Source organism: Lepisosteus platostomus, chromosome 3, assembly GCF_059453375.1.
Source record: "Lepisosteus platostomus isolate fLepPlt1 chromosome 3, fLepPlt1.hap1, whole genome shotgun sequence".
NCBI classification, from domain to species: domain Eukaryota; kingdom Metazoa; phylum Chordata; class Actinopteri; order Semionotiformes; family Lepisosteidae; genus Lepisosteus; species Lepisosteus platostomus.
In genome coordinates, this window is record NC_142613.1 from 13,433,659 (window position 1) to 13,450,875 (window position 17,217).

Consider the following 17,217-nt stretch of genomic DNA (forward strand, 5'->3'; position numbering starts at 1 on the left):
CAGCGTGTGAACCTCTGGATTAGCACTCTGGACACACATGGGTGGAAGTTTTGAGTTTATCATGCAAGTAGAGTCCTTTATTGAAATAACAGTGAATCGTATGAACACAACTGAAAATCAAAACCATTATATGGGCCCACTAATACACACTTGTCCACAAACTATCTTTAAACCTCTCAAAACGAGAGTACTTCTCAATACAGAAATGTGCATGCCATTTCCCTTCAGCAAGCAGGTTCAAGAACAAAGGAACAAAATGCAAAATAAAAAGGTCAGGAAAACTCCCTCAAAAAGTTATCAACAATACACATTAGCTGTAGGTCATGCACTTCAAACCTACACTGTCTGTTTATACACAGGACTGAGGGTGAAAATTCACTTCCCCAAATGAAGATCAAGCACAAGGCATACGTACTCCTCACAGACCACGAGTGCATCAAGTGTTTCTGTGCGTGTGTTAATTCTCAAATTAAAGAGCACATGTGCGCGTGTTCCAGCAAGCTAATGAATTAACGAGCTGGCTCGAATGAGATGAATTAACGAGCGTGTCTGTGCATCACTGAGCAGTAACCATCGCCGGCCAAAATGGGACCGGCGTACCCTGAGGATTTAGCTACGACGAGTCTTGGATTTGGGAGAGACAGTCCCATACTAAGTCACTGATATTGCAATTACATTTTATAATTGTAAACATTCTCAATATTCAAAGCCCAACAAGAATCATGGCAAGAAAAAAACAACAACCAGAGTGAGGCTTCTTTGAAGCTTTTGTGTAAACATTTTCCTGGACGTTAACGATGCCAGAGGACAAATACCGGAAGATCCGAAGAATCTTAAATCTAAACTAAACGCGAGAACCTGAACTGGGGAGTCGCTTTCCTATAGTGAACAACATCCTGTCTGCCGTCGTCACTGTCAGTTATTCCTTCAGAGTCCCTCAGTCAAACCTTACTGAGCCGGGCTGTCTGCTGCAGGCCCTGCACGTGCTGCACACACAGGCCGAACAGGACGACGTTCAAGTGTCTCCTGCCACGGACACTGCCCTCGTCACCTGTGGAACTGCTCCGAGAGCCTCTCGGACAACTGCTTCCAGCATGGATGGGACGTGATGGGATGTTAATGGGAAGAATATTCCAATTAAAAATAATCATATAGGAACAAACCCCCCCCGAATTAAACACATCTTCACTCACTCTGGAAACGCTGTAGTACAGCTGTTCGCTGTGACCTACAGGGACCTTCCCGTGTTTGAACGGGTCTTAAACCTGGATCTGGGCGGAGCAGCAACCCAGTCTGAGCAACCGGAAAGAACAGCAGGCGCTCACAGGCATCAGAAACAGGTAAGGCTGCCCCCTAGGGATTCAGAGGCCTCACTGCGGGTAGCTGAAGAGGAACTGGCTGATGAAGCTGTGGAGCATCTCCCTATTCTTCTTCTGCTGGAATTCTGTACGGAGTCCCAAACCCTTCCCAGACTCCACACACAGGACCTGTAAAAAGATTTCAATTAAATACCGTCACATCGAAAACATGCCCCCCCAAAAAAAATATAGCTTTGCTCTACAGTGAACATCTTCACTTTATGTAAGAAACTACCAGCTACTATTTGCTTAGCAGGGGAACTTAAACACACGGAGAGCTGGATCCTCCTCTCTTTAGCTTACAGATTGTCGGTCTGACCTGTGACACTTTGTGAACTTTACTACTCTGCTACAGCAGCGTTCCAAACCAAATCCCAGCAGAATAAAGACGACAGCTCAAAGACGAGGGGAAGGAGAATAGAAGTTGTGTTGATATTCAATTTTGCTGCAAGACAGAACTGCATGTATAAATTGAAACAATGCTCTTGCCAAAATGAAATATAATTGTGCTGAAGAAAACTGGAGACAAGAAAAGCTATTTGCAGTCTCGAGAGTTAATTAAAATCGCAGCAAAGTTAATAAAAGAAGCTCACCCATCTGAAAAAAGTGCTTTTTTTGAAAAAATGTGAAAAGTAAAGTTCTTTTGACCTCAGATTACTGAGCAAAACATGATTTTAATTTAAAAGGCAGCGGTGGGGTTTTTTCAATCTGGAAATTGAAAGAGTGAGAGGAATGCAGGTCGGAAGGGTGGAGTTTCTCCAGTGCCAATTAGCCTCTAGACACATGACCTGAAAACCCAGCTCTTAAGGCTCAATCCGCTGAAATTTATTGAAAATAAAGCCTCTAAAAGGTTTTAAAAGTTTAAACCTTTACAAGAGCCCCGGCCAGTATTTACCTTAATTCCTTTTGCAAGTCTGAATCAGTCGAGACCAGAAGAGGTCAGAGACACACACGCAGACAGAGCGAGAGAGCGTCACTGACGCCCAGGTCAGACACACACGCAGACAGAGCGAGAGAGCGTTCCTGACGCCCAGGTCAGACACACACACAGCAGACAGAGCAAGAGAGCGTTCCTGACGCCCAGGTCAGACACACACACAGCAGACAGAGCAAGAGAGCGTCACTGACGCCCAGGTCAGACACACACGCGGACAGAGCGAGAGAGCGTCACTGACGCCCAGGTCAGACACACACACAGACAGAGCGAGAGAGCGTTCCTGACGCCCAGGTCAGACACACACGCGGACAGAGCGAGAGAGCGTCACTGAAGCCCAGGTCAGACACACACACAGACAGAGCGAGAGAGCGTTCCTGACACCCAGGTCAGAGACACACACGCAGACAGAGCGAGAGAGCGTCCCTGACGCCCAGGTCAGACACACACACGCAGACAGAGCGAGAGAGCGTCCCTGACGCCCAGGTCAGAGACACACGCAGACAGAGCGAGAGAGCGTCACTGACGCCCAGGTCAGAGACACACACGGAGACAGAGCGAGAGAGCGTCACTGACGCCCAGGTCAGACACACACGCGGACAGAGCGAGAGAGCGTCACTGACGCCCAGGTCAGACACACACACGGACAGAGCGAGAGAGCGTTCCTGACGCCCAGGTCAGACACACACGCAGACAGAGCGAGAGAGCGTTCCTGACGCCCAGGTCAGACACACACACGCAGACAGAGCGAGAGAGCGTCACTGATGCCCAGGTCAGACACACACACGCAGACAGAGTGAGAGAGCGTCACTGACGCCCAGGTCAGACACACACGCAGACAGAGCGAGAGAGCGTCACTGACGCCCAGGTCAGAGACACACGCAGACAGAGCGAGAGAGCGTCACTGACGCCCAGGTCAGAGACACACACAGAGAGAGCGAGAGAGCGTTCCTGACACCCAGGTCAGACACACACGCAGACAGAGCAAGAGAGCGTCACTGACGCCCAGGTCAGAGACACACACGCAGACAGAGCGAGAGAGCGTTCCTGACGCCCAGGTCAGAGACACACAAGCAGACAGAGCGAGAGAGCGTTCCTGACGCCCAGGTCGGACACACACACAGCAGACAGAGCAAGAGAGCGTTCCTGACGCCCAGGTCAGACACACACACAGCAGACAGAGCAAGAGAGCGTTCCTGACGCCCAGGTCAGAGACACACACAGAGAGCGAGAGACTGTGTTACTCACGCCCAGGTCGGTGAAGGTATGGATTGCAGCTGCAGTCAGTTCCAGAGAGGCACTTTCTGAGCACAAGAGAGGAAAAACAATCCAATTAGAATTCGCAAAGGGCTTCACTCGATGATCTTTTGTCCATTTGTGGACTTACTGTTCCCACCCACAGAGGTGCAGCAGTAAAGACAGCTCTCGTCCGTACACCAGAGGACCCCAGGAGAGCACCGAGGGAACTACAAGCACAGGTTCACCGGTGCTGGACTGCCTTTAGGGGGCACCATCAGTGGTGGAAGGCTGGGTCTCACCCACCAAGCCCTGGCACCACTCAGCCAGCTTTGTGCCATCGCTCCTGGGTCACAGTCCACTAACAGCACGTCCAGAGTGTTAATATGAAGTCTCCAATGAGCGACTTTACAGGTGTGCCGAGCGAATGTGCCAAAGTTACACCTAAGCTACACTGACGTTCTTTACAGGATTTACTGATCTGGATTGATCTGTGGGTCTATACGACTTGGGCTGAGTTTTTCTGCAATTGACAACAGTGCTTCTGCAAGGTGATCAGAGCTTCTCACGCTTTCAGTTTCCAGATCAAAAGTGAAACTCAGATTTCCTGCAACTCTATCCAGTCTCACATGGGCCAGTGTTCATTTTTTACCTTCACGGTGACTATTCAGCAATGCCGGAGCAAATTTTGCTTGGCAGGCCAGAGGCTAAAACGCAATCGCCATTCACAGAACGCTGCGAACTGATGGGGTCAAAAGGCTGCAATCGCAGCGGCGCCGGTGTTGTTACCATAGTACTCCCTCGCCGTCTGGGCTCTGTCGCACAGGACTGCGTGCAGCTGCTCGATACACTGGGCTTCTGGAAGAGCACACACCCCAGTTACAGAACTGGCCACAGGGAACCACAACTCGCCAACACTGGCACTGCACTAAACCAGGGAGGGGCGCGGGGGGTCAACTGATCCCCCTAAATGTGCTAAAATCCCCACCCCCACCCCGACCAACAACAACACACTGCACTTCCAAGCATCCTAGTGGAGGGGGAAGGTCAATATATGGGGCCCTACCTTTCATATGAGTGTTTGCTTCAACTTTTTCCCAAATACTCCCGATACAAAAATATTCTGCTTCTGGGTGACTCCAGCACAGCAGGGATTTTACAGACCACCCAAAAATGATCAATGACCAATGTCTAAACACTACTAAAATATTACCACTTAAATGGGTAATTACATATGACCCATTACAGCAGGTCATTTTGTAAACACAAGCAGTGCGGGATCACAGCAGCCTGTACTTACACTGACTGGAATAATTCATTTTTGTACTGATCAAAAACTGCTTTAGGTTTTTACAATCTCATGACTAAGTGACACTGTATACAGAACATGTCCTGCAGGATGCTGCTCTCTAGAATCTTTTCCAGCCATCTCTGTAACCAGTGCTTTATACTTACATAGCATTTCCCCACACAATGTCTGAACTGTAGCAGAAACTGCAGTGTTTGTGCATGCTCCTCTTTGTGCTCGGGTATTTGTGTGCTCTAAAGACGTTCATTGTGACATGGAGAGCTCTTCCACGTGTGCAGCTGTGTGTGGGCTAACCTGGGAGTGGGAGGTGCAGCAGGGGCAGGGCCTCAGTGGCCCAGCACAGCGCCCTCAGCTGGGCACTCAGCAACCTGCACAGGAAAAACAGCAGCTCTGGACACTGGCTGGGTTGGCTGAGCTGGGGGAGAGACAGGGAGACAGACTGACATCGATACAGATTCATAAGAGAACAGAAAATACTCGAAGTCCGTCCATTACTTGCTTCCTCAACTGGTTCCGCTGAGAGAACGTGTGACAGTCGGGGATCAAGGCATTCGGCTTTGAGCGCACACATATCATCACGGTATCAGTGCACTTCACTTTTTCTGAAAGTCTATTATGCCGAGACAGAGTATTACTTCTAATATATCAAAAAGGCATCAGAGCCGTTCTCTCTGACTGAACGCATGCTGGTCAGGCTTGTCGGTGCGGTTCTCTCTGACTCAACGCGTGCTGGTCAGGTGTGTTAGCGGTTCTCTCTGAACGCGTGCTGATCAGGCGTTTCGGTGCGGTTCTCTCTGACTGAGCGTGTGCTGGTCAGGCGTATGGGTGCGGTTCTCTCCGACTCAACGCATGCTGGTCAGGTGTGTTAGCGGTTCACTCTGACTGAACGCATGCTGATCAGGCGTTTCGGTGCGGTTCTCTCTGACTGAGCGTGTGCTGGTCAGGTATGGAAGCCTGAGTCGATGTCAGTACCTTGTAGCAGCGGGGACTGGACATGTCCTCACAGTCCGAGTCGCTGTACTCCATCTCGTCCACCGATTTCCAGCGCAGTGCGTCACGCTGCTGCCACAGGTCACACACCGGCCGATCTCTGGACGACTGGACACGCAGAAAGAGGCAGTGAGTCATGCTGGCCATCAGTGTATATGCCTTATCTCCACACTGTGGATTTCTGTCTGTCTGTGGGTCTACACTACACCCAGCATGAGCTTCCCCCATCAGGTTCCATCTCGGCGTCTCTAGGAAGGGGCACCCCGAGATCTGTGCATTGGTCTGTCCATCAGTCACAGAGACCACCTTACCTCTTCCATGACAAGAATCCCACAGTGCACTAGGCTGTCCACTGCGTCCATAGCGAAACTCTGTGCAGATTGGCATGGCTGAGGAGAGAGATGATAGGCAAGCAGATAGAATTAACCAGCTCTTCTGGTCTGTGAATTACTGGAGATCACAGAACAGGGAACGGGAGTAAATTGCCCCTGGGATATTTAATTGTTAACGTGAAACAGAACACTAGACCAATGGTGTTGGTACATCAGTGCGCCATCGTGTCAATGCATCAGTGCATTACTGCTTCACTGCGGCAGTGTGCGAGACAGACCGCGTCAGGGCGTCACTGCGTCAGTCCCTGTCAGCACGTCAGGGTGATCCAAGGTGACTCACGGGTAGGATGATGTCGGACAGCAGGTGGCAGAGCTGCAGGGCCCTCTCAGTCAGCTCTTCCTGGCACAGTGAAACGTCAAACTCCATCTCACTCTCATTGGCACACAGCACCGCCTCCGACAGCATGGAACTCACAGCACAGGCTGGACAGACGGACAGACAGGTATAACCAAAAGGCTGTGCAGGTAGGCATCACCGAAGAGCTAGACAGACCGACATTACTGAACAGGTCATGTGAACAGACAATCGCAGACAGTAGGGGGAGACGGACAGAAAGAAAGAAAGATAAAACAGAGAGGAAAACATTAACAGAGAGAAAGGGAGACGGAGGGTAAAAGAACAGACAGAGACACCAGCTCAGAGCTTAGGCTGGGACCTGAGGTCCACATGTCTCAGGTTCAGGTATGGGCTACGACACTAACCAGCTATGAGCCATCTTCCAGCAGGGTCATGCCACAGGGCAAGTGATCCTGAGAGCTTGTTGGACAACAGAGGGTGCCAGCGTTATCCAGCAGTGCCATGTCAGGCTGGATGCCAGTTCTGCTGTAAGAGCTGTAGGGGCTCACCCCAGAGAGCTCAAACATGAATACGGAGAGGAAAAGGTGCCAAGCCCTCATTCCTCCTGGGTGAGCAGTAATGCTGAGCTGATTTACAGCTGGAAATTCTGGGGGTGCACTTAACAAATAAGACTGGGGACTCCAAATCAAAAAAAGGGAAAGTGAGCCTTGCCTTACCTCCCACTGCCTCTAGGCGGAAGACACTGCACAGCGCCTCACTGTGGCGGGAAAGTGTCATTACGGCCTGGGGGCAGGGACGGGGAGCGAGGAGGGGGTCCTTCCTCTGGGAGGGGGGGTACCCCACGATCAGGCTGTCCCGCAGGAGTGACAGGGCATGGCACAGCACCTCCTCCAGGGAACCCCCAAATCCTACGTCCCAATTCCGAAACAGGACCTCCTCGAGCAGCCAGGAGAAATCCCTGCACAGCTGGGAGAGGCGCACACCCTGCGGGAGGAGGGGGACATGAGTGACGGGGTGGGAGGGATCCACCAATTAAGCCAAAGGAAATACGAGATGTTAGAGACTGGTAACAAAGGTCTTCCCATGGACTCTCAAGACAGCGAAGAGCTCTGTAATACCCCCCGACTGGAACACTCTCAATCTATTACAATACCATCAAAACACAAGAGCGGATATAAACGAGAGTCAGGGTATCAGATTCAACAAAACAGCTGAGTAGCTTGCTGTTGCATAAACAAAAATGTATTTTTAAATGCACTCCTAAGTTTCCACTCGTGGGTGTTTCAGTGTTGCCTCTGAAAAAGTCAGCTGGGTTGATGTACTCACTGCCTTTGAGGAATATGAATACTTGTGCTGGATCCATTTGAAGTCTTGTACTATATGTCTAAGACTAAAAAGGTTCAGTTCCTCCAGCCAATAAGCATAGGGCATTCCCTTTGGTTGCTCTTCTCTTTCTGGGATTCTAGATCAGTGCTGTAATGTGGTGACCAAACTGCACACAACATTCTAGTTGAGGTCTTTCTAGTGAATTGCACAATTTTAACATCATATCCCTTCAATTAAATTCCACACATTCAACTATCTAATAGCATTTGCTTTCTTGTTGCTTCCCAAAATTTGGAAGAATGATGGGTCAACATAAACGCCCAAGTCTTCATCACAGTTTTCTTGTTTTTTACCATCTTGATCTTTAGTAGTTTTGCCCCCTGCATGAAACACTGCAGTGTCTATAGGCCTTTGAATCTCCTTTGCTCTTTCTATTTTACTAACTATACCAGAATGTAGATCATTGATCTAAATGAGGAAGAACATTGGTCCCAGTACAGACCCCTGTGGGACTCCAATAATTACATAATCCCTGTTGGAGCTTTTGAGAATCCTTTATCTGCACTCTATCCATTGACCAGATCTCATCTCACATACACACATTTCCATAGATGCCTGCGCCCTTCAATTTAAAACAAAAACAAATCTGGATCTTTATCATACGTCTTCTAAAAATCTAACCCTGCCATATGAAATTGATGTGCTGCCTGCTGGCATAACATTCATCAAGTTAGTTAAGGGCTACCTTTTCTAAATCCAGATTGAATATAAATTAGATTCCTTTTAATATGCAGATGATACTCTAATTTAGTTACAGAGTATGTTCCATAAACCTGCATGTAATACTAAGCCATATTGTTCTTATTTTTTCTTACACTGACAGGCTGAAAAAACTGAACCTTTTTAGTACTGAAGAGAAAAGACCGAGAGAATGTATAGAGCACGTTTATCGATCTTCTATAGCCTTGCTTGAAACACTGAGATAATGTATAGAGCACGTTTATTGATCTTCTAAAGCCTTGCTTGAAACACTGAGAGAATGTATAGAGCATGTTTATCGATCTTCTATAGCCTTGCTTGAAACCCACAGTGTGCTCCTTTCATCTTAGCCCTGCCATTGTATGCATTGTCCCCTGCAGTGCTCCGTATGTACTGTATGTTATGTTCTGAAAGTCAATCCAGTAGCGTTTTAGAAAGTCCTTCCCCCCGAAGTGCTTTCGACCTGAATAAACTCAAGAAAGCTTTCTTAGAGCTCTACTTTGTTTCTGTCGGTGGAAACGTATCTGATCTAAGTGACTGCTGCTCTTTGTGTGATATATACAACATACTGTAGTACTGGGAGGTTTGCACACTTTGTGTGACGGTCTTTATAACAGCACTTGCAAACAGTGCGATCCAAGTATTCAGAATCCCCCAACACACTGACAAAGTCAACCCAGGGGACACCACTGGAAACTGCATGCAGGAGTGTGAGGCTGCAGGGCTGACTGTACCTTGCAATGCTTGTGAAGCAGGAGACAGGAGAGGAGGGAGGTGGACATCACAGCTATGCAGGAAGACGCCGCTGAGGACAGAAATCGGTCAAATTCTTACTCGGCCAGTCAATCGCTTTTCCATTTTCCAAACATACCGGCATCCATGAGACACACAGTACTTTTGGTCGCCTGGGCTGCTGTGCCTGGTGTTAACCAGACTGACTGCTCTCAGCTCAGACACTGCGCCCTAGACAGGCAAGCGCTGGTTTATCATTCTGCATCAACAAGACCAGTCAATTAAATATTTAACTTTTCGCAGCCCGGCAGAACTTGAAAACTTTCATGAACCATGAATCTGGCCTTCAAAGAGGAGGAAGGCCAGACTTTGAACCCTTTCAGTGAGCAATCACAAGAGAGTGCAGAATCGAGGTGGACTCTGGGCAGAGCTCACCTCTTAGAGAGCCACATGTGAATAGTGGCCTATAATATATAAGCACTTCTTTCATCTTTTGTACACAAAAGCACACATTTCAGGCCATAAACTATTAAGGAATAGTTTCATAGACCCTGATTTACAGCCCGAATATGTCATTTCGAGCGTCAGCTGAATTTATCTGATTATCCTGTGGCAACAGTAAGACAACAAGGCTGCCTACAGCCCACTTGATGCTTTTGATCTAGGATGTATTGTATTAAATGCTGCTGCTTGTTTAGCCATTTATAGCCTGTAGTAACCTAGAAGTCCTGTGAGCCCTGAATCTGGGCTTGGAAGGGGAGAAAGGGAGCAGTGGGTCGAGATTGCACAATCGAGTTGGACACCGGGCAGGCGTGAGCTGCCTACCACTAAAATAGCTCGGTCTCGGCCACATTCAAGGGGCAGGCTCTGCAATGTTTTCCTTTGCATCAATGGAAAAAAAAAACTTTTTTTGTGTTACACCTCAAATAAATTAAATGTTTTTATTCACTGAACTTGAGTCGTTGTTAGTAACTAAATTATTATTCTAGGACTCTCCCCCTCCTCACCCATGAAAAGGATATAAAATGAGAATTTAATGTATCTAATAAAAGAATATAGGCACACCATGCAGAAAATAATCATCTGACAACTTAATAACATCATAACATTCAACACGGGCATCACCTGTCAGGACTTCCAACTAAGTTCCGTGACCTGTAAATGTTGTATAACAATGAAAACCTGAGCTGTTTGTCTTTTAAAAGAAGCAATCTTGAAATATATGATTACTTGTTACTTTTCTTTAAGCAACACTGCATCACTGGTGGAATACACACACACAAAGAAAATGGCAGATCTGGATCCGCAGAGAGGACAGGCTCAGTGACCACAGCCTGGCCATAGGAACTGGACACAGGCAGACCTGGATACCAGAGAGGACAGGCCCAGTGACCACAGCCTGGCCATAGAAACTGGACACAGGCAGACCTGGATACCCAGAGAGGACAGGCTCAGTGACCACAGCCTGGCCATAGAAACTGGGCACAGACAGACCTGGGTACCCAGAGAGGACAGAGATGTGCTTTCTGCTGCACTGTGAAAAAATATTCCAGGATTAGACAAACTTCCTTCCCTAAAATAACAAATCTAATCCCAGAATTCCCAGGCCTGCCAGATTCAGAACAGTATCAATCCTGGGGGAGGACAGGAAGCTCAAAAGAGCTGCAGATCAGTATCACAGCTGGAGGAAACAAGAGGGAGCCTCTCAAACAACAATAATAATGGGCCATAGTCCTGAATGTCTGTAAATGTTTACTAATTGTTACTGCTTTGGCAAGACTGTAATCAATTGGTCCTGCCAATAAAACACCTTGAGCTACTAAACAAGTTAGATGGCCGCCTCTTGCTAGTGAGCTTTCTTATTAATGTGAAAGATAAGCAGAGAGGAGGAGAGAGAGGGTGGTGCTGAGAGAGAAAGAAAGAATTCCCACACCTGCCAGAATCACAACAACTCCCGATCCTACTGGGAGAGGGAGGAGGGATATCAGTTGAACTGGCAGCCCAGTATATGATCTCCCGTCACAGCCTGAGGAACAATGAGCCTGTCACCCAATAATGCCCCATATGTCTACAATATATGTAAATATTATGATGTGTCTTTATTGTAAATGTCTGTAGATTTTTGTTTTGTGTTAATTGTATTTGTTTTGCTTTGGCAACACTGATTTTACTCATTGGTCATGCCAATTCACTTGAATTGAACTGAGAGAGGGTTAGCTCACAGTGCAGCAGGTGTGTGGTGAGGCTGATCACTTGATGGCGCTGAGGCTCTGACAGGTCTGGACAGTAGGCAGGGGGCAGGACCCAGGAAAGATACAGCTCCTCAACCACACAGGTTAACCTGGAAAGAGAGGGATTAGGGAGACACTGTAAATCCCTTGTATATTATCATGCACACTGCCTACACACCAAGCATCACTCACAAACTATTAATCAAGTTTGGATTTTTGATTAATAACATAAGACAGGTTACAAAAGTGAGGAGACCATTAGAATGCTTAGTTTCTATAACCGTAGCAAAATGTGATTTGAGGATCTCATTCATCTAGTTTCTGGTTCTGGAAAGGTGGCAGGCTATTAGCTCAAACAACAGAATGAAGCAGTTTGTTCCCAACTTGTTCTAGTGCACTTTCCTGCCATTTTCACTAGTCTGTGTTTCATTTTTGGTGCTAGTGAAGTTGCTACCACCTTCATCAATGCTCCACCAAAATGTAAATCAGTCTTTAATAAAGTTTGTGCAGTGGGAGCCCTTGTAGTCAAAGATAAAAGACACTCAGTTTCAGCTTGTCAAGGTATTCCTCTGAGCTCAGGAATGCACGCAATTGCTACACTGGAATCAGTCCTGAGAAGAGCAATGCATTTTTTAAGGCAGGAAACAAAATTTACCATTTGAATTGTATTCTGCCAAATTTTCCATTCACCTGTAATAATATTTATGAGTGCTGCCACCAATGTGGCCCTAACCCTAACCCTAACCCTAACCCTAACCCAATACGAGCCCAGAACCCTAATTAGTATCTTAGAAGATAGCTAACCATTAGCCCTAAGGGAGACATCCCTCTCACTTTTCTATTATTTGCAATGGGAAAATTTACCTTCGATCGCGCATCTTCTCAGGAACACACTATTCGGAAGTCTACTGTACCTCTCTCTGTCAGTAATCTGACTATTCAAGCACACATTTGTCTGCATCTCACAGAATTAGCAGTGGTGCACAGGATATAAACATTACCCCTGTGACATTCACCACCCCCTTCAAATAAGCCTGCAGGGGCAGGAGTAACACAAGGGCTCCTGTGCATCGTTCCTCAGGGGCCTCGTTTTGGACCCATCAAGGAGAACTCCAAAAGCGTCCTGGAGCCTGTGAGCATCGACCTGTCGCCTCAGGTCTTAGACTGATACCTGTCCCAGTGCAGCCGGCATGCAGACAGACCGGAGGAGTAATGGAGCTGAAAACTCTTTCAGAGCTCGTCTTGTGAAGAAGTACGCATGGTTTTTAAAACCACTGCATCTCACAAGGTGAGCGTGAGCTGCTTGTAACAACATCGAGTGACACAGAATCTAGTCACGCATGAGCAAGAATACAATTTGTTCACATTAAAAAGGTTTCTTGAATTAAAAAGTTTTTCACTTTAAAAGCCGATAACATGTAGCCCCCCCACCTTGTTCGCAGGAGATAAGGTGACCTGCGCACACACTATACACCCTCTTTACACCAATTGCACATTGGTGGTGGTGGAGGGGAGTCCCCATTACCTGTAAAGTACTTTGAGTGGATTGTCCAGAAAAGCGCTATATAAGTGTAAGCAATTATTATTACTATTATTATTATTAAAAGAACTGAAGTCAGGCAGCTCGTAGCAGGTACCACACACACGCTGTGCCCTCCTCCCAGTTCTCTCACCTCCTGTTCAGCACCACTGGTAGCAGGATGTCCTCTAAGGGGCGCCCACCCACCCTGTGTCTCCCACTCTCCTCCATTTCCTGTAGGGGAAGGAAGTGTTCACATAGCACTGGGCTATAGTGGTATACAGACATCAGCAACCACAAGGAGACAGAGGTAAACAGCAAGAGACCGAGAGAGAGACATAGAGAGATACACATGAGGACAAAGCAGAGAGACAGAGAGAGAGGCAGAGATTAATAAAAACAGGAGGAGAAATCGACACGGAAATAAGAGGGAAGACAAAGGGAGAAACAGAGGCAGAGGGAGATGAACAGACACAGGAGAAGATGGGGAGGTTACCTTTAAAGAGAAAGGCTGGGCAAAATGGAGACGGACACAACCCCACCTGCTCCGCCACAGAGAGGCCAGGGCCCAGCGCAGCAAGGCCCTCACACCCTGACCCTGGGCGGCCTGGAGACAGACAGAAACAGTGACCGCCACACACATACAGCCCCACCTGCTCCCTGACACAGAAGCAGGGCCCAGCACAGCACGACCCTGACCCTAGCCAGCCTGGGGACAGACAGACAAAGTGACCCGTCTCAACCCCCACCCATGTTTCTTACACCTGAAGAAGGCTCCACAGCCGAAACGTGTTTTCTTTCTTCTCTTTTCAGCATGGAATAAACCTATTACTTGTTCCGTAATAATAACAGACTTCACGCTGCACTAATGTACACTGCAGTAACGTTTAAACTGCTACCATCCATTCCCCACTGATTTCACACCTACTCCCTCTCATTTCATTCAGTCTAGTCTATTCTGCGATACCCTGTTTTTTCCCAGACCTCACAGGCTAAGACCCTTGGCCCCCAGGACCCGCAGATAATAGGGGTCCCCTGTAGTAATACAAATAAAAACATGGTGTTTCGGCGGGGGACCAGCTCATCTGTGTCGCCCCAGTACCTGCACGCTGGAGGTGCCAGTTTCCTGACCCACGCAGTCGTAGGCAACGCCCACGGGCACCAGCATGACATCGGGCACGGCGCCGGACCGCACGGCCTGGTGGACCTGGGCCACGTGCAGCGCGCTGGGGGGCGAGGGGCGGCGCGACGTGGGGCTCGGGTCCTCCAGGAAGATCAGCACACTCTCGCCCTCCTGCAGCAGCTCACTGACGTACTGGGAGGGGGGGGGGAGAGAGAGGAGAGGAGACGCAATAGAGCTTCTCTGCTTCTACAGGGCCCTCTGCTCTGTGCACGGATCACAAGGCTCCGACTGCCCCGCTGAGTTGACTGTACGGGTTTTTAGTCCTTGAGCTTGCCAACTACTGCATTGTAAAAGGCATTTTAAATCACATTCAACATCAATAACACTCCCCCCCCCCCATCATATTAGAAAGATACTTTTTACAATTTGTATTTTAACAAATGCCGTAGGATAGCATAGCAGTTTTGTTACAATAGGGCTCTCCGTCTTAAACCGGAACTATCGTCCCAGCCTTGCTTCGGCCTTCTGCTTCTGAGTACGTAACCTGTCTCCATGTGGCTCTGAGCCCAGGACTTACGGAGGCCATGATCTCTCTGCACAGGCTGTCAGTCACAGATCCCTCAGTGCCGACCGGCTGGTGGGGAGGGAGGATCACACCCAGTTTCTGAAGAACTGCCCTGCAGGGAGAGGGGACAGGAAGCTGTAGGTAACACTTCGCATTACGGTTGACTTCAATGGCTCTTCCATTAACACTGGGTTTACTGTAGACAGCTATTGCAGTACTATAAACTGAAGTAGTATCATATCTGATAATCTGATAACCTGATATCAGAGAATCTGAATTAATAGGAATAACACAATTAAGAGAATATCTATTACTCTCTCATCCGTACAAATTAAATGTAAAGCTGACCGGGGAGAGAGCACACCTGACACACCAGGGGAGACAGCACCCGAGTCAGCTTAAGACATAGTATGCACAGGTACAGCAGTCAAGACGGTTAACAAAGAGGATATCAACTGAGACAGGTGTGACAATACCTGAGATCGGAACAGTTCAGGAGACTAGAGAGCAGGGTGCTGTGAAGTGCGGTCCAGTACCCGAGACAGGTGTAAGAGATGAATTACAGCACAGACAGAGGTGGAATGGGGTGGCACAGTATTGAAAAAGGTCAGAAAATCTGAGACAAATGATACAGACAACGACACTCTTGTGCAGTACTTGTGACAGTATATAGGGCTGGGGTATAGAGTACTGCAACAGCTACAAAGGTTTTGGTACAATTTCTGAGAAGGACAATAGAGGTGACACAGGTACACTATAGTTCCGAGTCTGCTGAAGTAGAGTACATCAAACGCAAGACAAGAGAGGTACAATATTTGAGGCAAGTACAGCATCTAAGACAGGGGCAACACACAGTCCGTGGCAAGTGAAGTACTATACCCAAGGCAGCACTGACACAATACCTGAGCCAGGTGACGTACAGCATAGTACTACACCCAAGAAAGCACTGAGATAATACCTGACCTAAGTGATGTACACTATATCACTATCCCGCGCCAGCACCGATACAACACCTCAGCCAGGTGACGTACAGTAAAGTACTATACCTGCGCCAGCACTGATACAATACCTGAGCCAGGTGCTTTCCAAGCTCTCCTCACAGATAGTATACGGGACTCTCAGGCCATGGCAGAACAGGACCAACGGTATGAATATATAGTCCAGGCTTGAGCGGTGGACTGAGACCAGCACTAGAGGTGGGCCCTGTGAAAAGACTTCTTTATCCGAGCACTGAGTCGTGCTCAGTACTCCTACGGTCCTAGCTGAGGGAGTCTAAATCAGCTGGTACCCTCCTTATAAGGCGACAACTGAGTGTAAATGAGGGGACAAGAGACACGTCATCTAATCTCTAGTTCAATCAAACAATTAACAATTATTTCCTTAGACAAACACAGGATTTGTCTGTAGCAAGACTGCTTAAAACATTGACTCCATTCAGATGATAACTGTATATAAAACAAACATCAGAGCCCGGCTACTATTACAGTTAGCAAATATTATTTAAATAATTTGACCACTATAAGAGCAACAGAGGTCTTCTCTGTTCTGAACCAAAACAAAAGTACATCAACATCCTGAATTGAGGATTCAGGATGAATCCAAGCTCTAGAAGATGCTTGGACAAGCTTTTTGGGGATCCCGTGCACCGTCTCTGGAGAGGGCTTCCCAGATCTGAGTCTGACAACTGCTGACCTGTCCCAGCGTGGACTAAGGTGAAGAACACAGCAGCTTTGCCATACCCGTTCTGAAGCCCTGCTGAGAGCCTCCAGCTGGTTGAGATTGACCTGGACGCTGCAGAACACCCTGCCGAGGAGCTTCAAGAGCAGCCAGGCGACCAACCTGAGAGAGATGGAGAGCGGGCAGTGAAAGTCACAACGGGCACCTCTGTCCCGGCCTCCCCGTCTCACTGCTGCCCCTCTTCTCCGGTCTGCAGGGGTGAGGAAAAAATAACAACAAAATCTGGTTCTGTATTTAATGCCCTTGAATTAATTTTAAAATAAATATGGATTCTTGAAAATTGCACCACCAGGTTGATGATTTACCTCATTACCTGAGAAGCAGTCCTCACTTTCTTGAAAATAAAGCACGGTTTGCAAAGGGACCCATGTACCAATTTAGGTGGCTTTCTGAATGCTCCATTATAAATAAAAGAGCAATTCAGTTGGATAAAACCCAAACCTTACATTGTTTTAATGGCTTATTATTTAGCAATGAAGTTGCTGCTTTTGGAGCTGCAATCATTGAGCACTTCTAAATCATTTACTTTATAAATCCTACTTATTTTTAGCTACAGTCCCGAACACGGAGATGTATGGAAGCCCATTTCCGCCAGGGAGTAAAAAAAAAACGCGCTATGGTTATCTCAGAATTGCGACTTAGCAAGTCAGAATTCCGACTTTATATCTCACATTTGCGACTTCAAAATAGCCATATTTCATTGTCTTT

At 47.6% G+C, this 17,217-nt stretch overlaps 1 protein-coding gene across 5 annotated transcripts in view; it reads right to left on the minus strand.

Moving 5' to 3' along the window:
• Positions 1 to 48: 48 nt before the first annotated feature.
• gpat2 (glycerol-3-phosphate acyltransferase 2, mitochondrial) overlaps positions 49 to 17,217 on the minus strand; it is a 28,701-nt gene continuing 11,532 nt past the window's right edge. For all 5 annotated transcript variants that reach the window (XM_088624591.1, XM_088624589.1, XM_088624590.1 and 2 more), the window contains 16 exons: positions 16,512 to 16,611; positions 15,842 to 15,975; positions 14,785 to 14,884; positions 14,187 to 14,399; positions 13,581 to 13,691; positions 13,239 to 13,318; positions 11,557 to 11,675; positions 9,337 to 9,407; positions 7,234 to 7,501; positions 6,500 to 6,642; positions 6,139 to 6,216; positions 5,810 to 5,935; positions 5,132 to 5,252; positions 4,318 to 4,386; positions 3,541 to 3,596; positions 49 to 1,487 (listed from right to left, as the gene is read on the minus strand). In XM_088624591.1, coding sequence (XP_088480717.1) covers positions 1,371 to 1,487; positions 3,541 to 3,596; positions 4,318 to 4,386; positions 5,132 to 5,252; positions 5,810 to 5,935; positions 6,139 to 6,216; positions 6,500 to 6,642; positions 7,234 to 7,501; positions 9,337 to 9,407; positions 11,557 to 11,675; positions 13,239 to 13,318; positions 13,581 to 13,691; positions 14,187 to 14,399; positions 14,785 to 14,884; positions 15,842 to 15,975; positions 16,512 to 16,611 — 1,906 coding nt within the window. In that variant the 3' untranslated portion in view covers positions 49 to 1,370. The remainder of the gene's footprint in view (positions 1,488 to 3,540; positions 3,597 to 4,317; positions 4,387 to 5,131; positions 5,253 to 5,809; positions 5,936 to 6,138; positions 6,217 to 6,499; positions 6,643 to 7,233; positions 7,502 to 9,336; positions 9,408 to 11,556; positions 11,676 to 13,238; positions 13,319 to 13,580; positions 13,692 to 14,186; positions 14,400 to 14,784; positions 14,885 to 15,841; positions 15,976 to 16,511; positions 16,612 to 17,217) is intronic.